This window comes from Austrofundulus limnaeus, unplaced genomic scaffold (genome assembly GCF_001266775.1).
Source record: "Austrofundulus limnaeus strain Quisiro unplaced genomic scaffold, Austrofundulus_limnaeus-1.0 Scaffold143, whole genome shotgun sequence".
NCBI lineage: Eukaryota > Metazoa > Chordata > Actinopteri > Cyprinodontiformes > Rivulidae > Austrofundulus > Austrofundulus limnaeus.
In genome coordinates this window covers 329,393-331,831 of record NW_013952545.1, presented here as the reverse complement: position 1 = coordinate 331,831, position 2,439 = coordinate 329,393, and the positions used below count along the sequence as shown (strand labels likewise).

Below are 2,439 nucleotides of genomic sequence, written 5' to 3'. Positions count from 1 at the left end.
ATCCACTCCTGTTTGTGTTACTGAACAAAATACACACAACATTCCTTGAATGAAATACTGGGAGTAGTATTAGTATTTTTTTCTCCACACTGTAGAGTTAAACCAAGTCTCCGTCAATCATTCAGCTTCCTTTTATAGTTTACTTCCTCAGGTTTTGTGTGTTTCTGTAACTAAAGTCACGTGCTGTCAGTTTTGCARCACTCAGATGAAGACAGTCAGGTTTTACTGAGACTTTCTCATTTCAGCACCTGTTTGTCTTGTGGCTGATTTATGTTTTAACCTGGTTTCAGATGCATTTTAGAGGAAACGTCTCAGAGTATTAGCTTATTCATTTCCTCTTTGTGTGTGTGTGTGTGTGCGTGCGTGCGTGCGTGCCATTTTTAGCTTCTACTTGACGAGTATATATGACCACTCTATATTTGAGGCCTTCAGCAAAGTGGTGCAGAAACTCATCCCACAGCTCCCAACGTTGGAAAACCTGTTAAACATCTTTATTTCTGTAAGTAAACAACATTTTTTGTCCTTTTTTGGCACACACGTATGCTCCTTCAGAAATGATYTTTCTAAAAATGTGTGTGGTGAGTTTGGATTTTTTTAATGTCATAAAGACTGTCAGGCTCCTGTGTGTTTTTGTTGTTTGTTTCTATGGAATAAATATGTATTTGGAATGTTTTTAGTCTTTTCTGTGGTACTTTGYGTTGTAGTCATTTTAAGCTGCACTGATTGTTACGGGTTAAGCCACTTTAAAGCACGCTGCCTAATAATGGCTTAGTTTACTGTAACTTCATGATCAACAGCAAAAATAACAAACTAAAGTCATTTGATAAAGAAAAAAACATGAGAAATTTCTTTGTTTATGACACATCAGGCCACTGGAGGCATCGTTTGTTCAAACTGATGAACTTTAGTCCATATTTCTAAAGGTTTTGTTGTTTACAAAACACTTCTGATAGCTGACTGACAACAACAATAGATGACTGATTATGTGACAGGCTGTAATTTTAAGACACTTTAAAGCCTTAAAGCAATGGTGTTTTTATTTTTTTTTTTTGCCACTTCAGTAGAAAACAAAACTGAATGTTAGTTTCTTAATTTCTGCATCATCAGTGGCTTTTTTATTACTATAGTAAGAAAGAAAAAGTAGAAGAGAAATATAAGAACAGTAAAGAGAGAAACCGATAGAAATTATACAACATGTGAAATGAACACCAATAACGCACAGGACACCACACCCGACATTTGACCATCACACACAATCCGGCACATACACACATGCTGTGTTTTCGTATTTGAAGTGTTTTTCTTGGGAAAACATCAGGAGTATCACTCAGCATCAGTCAGTGGAGCAGTTGTTTCAGTAAGAGGCGGGAACATCGCTCCACTTTAAGAACTACTGGGTTAGAACAAGAATTCTGCTTCATCTGATATCTTTTAAAGATTAAATAATTATCTCAAACACTTTTAAAGTGGTGAAGTTTATTAGAAAAWATTTCACCATTAGTTTTGTAACACGGCAGCTTTAATGTCAAAGATCTTCATCTGTTCTTTTCTAAATCATGTAATTTCCTAACCTGCTTTTTTATTTTTTATTTTTTTGTTTTGTTCTGTTTCTTGGTGCTGCTGACAGAATTCAGGGATCGAGAAGGCCTTCCTGTTTGATGTCGTCAGTAAGATCTACATCGCCACAGACAGCTCGCCTGTCGACATGCAGTCCTACGAACTCTGCTGCGATATGATCGACGTGGTTATCGATGTTTCCTGCATTTATGGGTGCGCATGTTGGTTTTATTGAAGGACTRTCTTTGCTTAGAGATGGGGGTGAAAAAACTAATTTAAATGGATGTTAAATGTCCAGTTTGTGAAGAAAAAAGACGTTAAACTCTAAAGATTCTATGATTTTYTTACTCTTTACTCTCTGGAGTTCATCCGACTGAAGCTGGACGAGTAATAATTGTCAGAGAAGAGCTGCAGATCGTTTCTTCTCTTTAGATGACCTTGCTGTGTTTCTGTCTCWCCAGTCTGAGGGAGGATGGCAGCGGCAGCGCCTACGACAAAGAGTCCATGGCCATCATCAAGCTCAACAACACCACTGTGCTGTACCTCAARGAGGTCACCAAGTTCCTGGCTCTCGTCTGTATCCTGAGAGAGGAGAGCTTCGAGCGCAAAGGTAAACGTGCACCGACGTGTCTACAGAGCGTACATGGCTTCAAAATACCAGCACTTTTACACTGCAGTAAGGGATGCAAACGGATAACTTAAGTACAGCAGGTAAAATAAGTATTGAACACATCACCGTTTTTCTCAGTAAATATATTACTAGAGGTGCTAATGACATGAAACTTTCACCAGATGTTGGTAACAACCGAAGTGATCCATACATACAAAGAAATCAAACCATAAATGTCCAGAAATGAAGTTATTTGTAATAATGTGGAATGG

At 37.8% G+C, this 2,439-nt stretch overlaps 1 protein-coding gene across 1 annotated transcript in view; it reads left to right on the top strand.

Moving 5' to 3' along the window:
* rragca (Ras-related GTP binding Ca) overlaps nt 1-2,439 on the top strand; it is a gene marked incomplete in the record, with an annotated part of 17,755 nt that overhangs the window by 9,262 nt on the left and 6,054 nt on the right. The window contains 3 exon segments of the mRNA XM_014016333.1: nt 385-499; nt 1,628-1,770; nt 2,019-2,167. Coding sequence (XP_013871787.1) covers nt 385-499; nt 1,628-1,770; nt 2,019-2,167 — 407 coding nt within the window.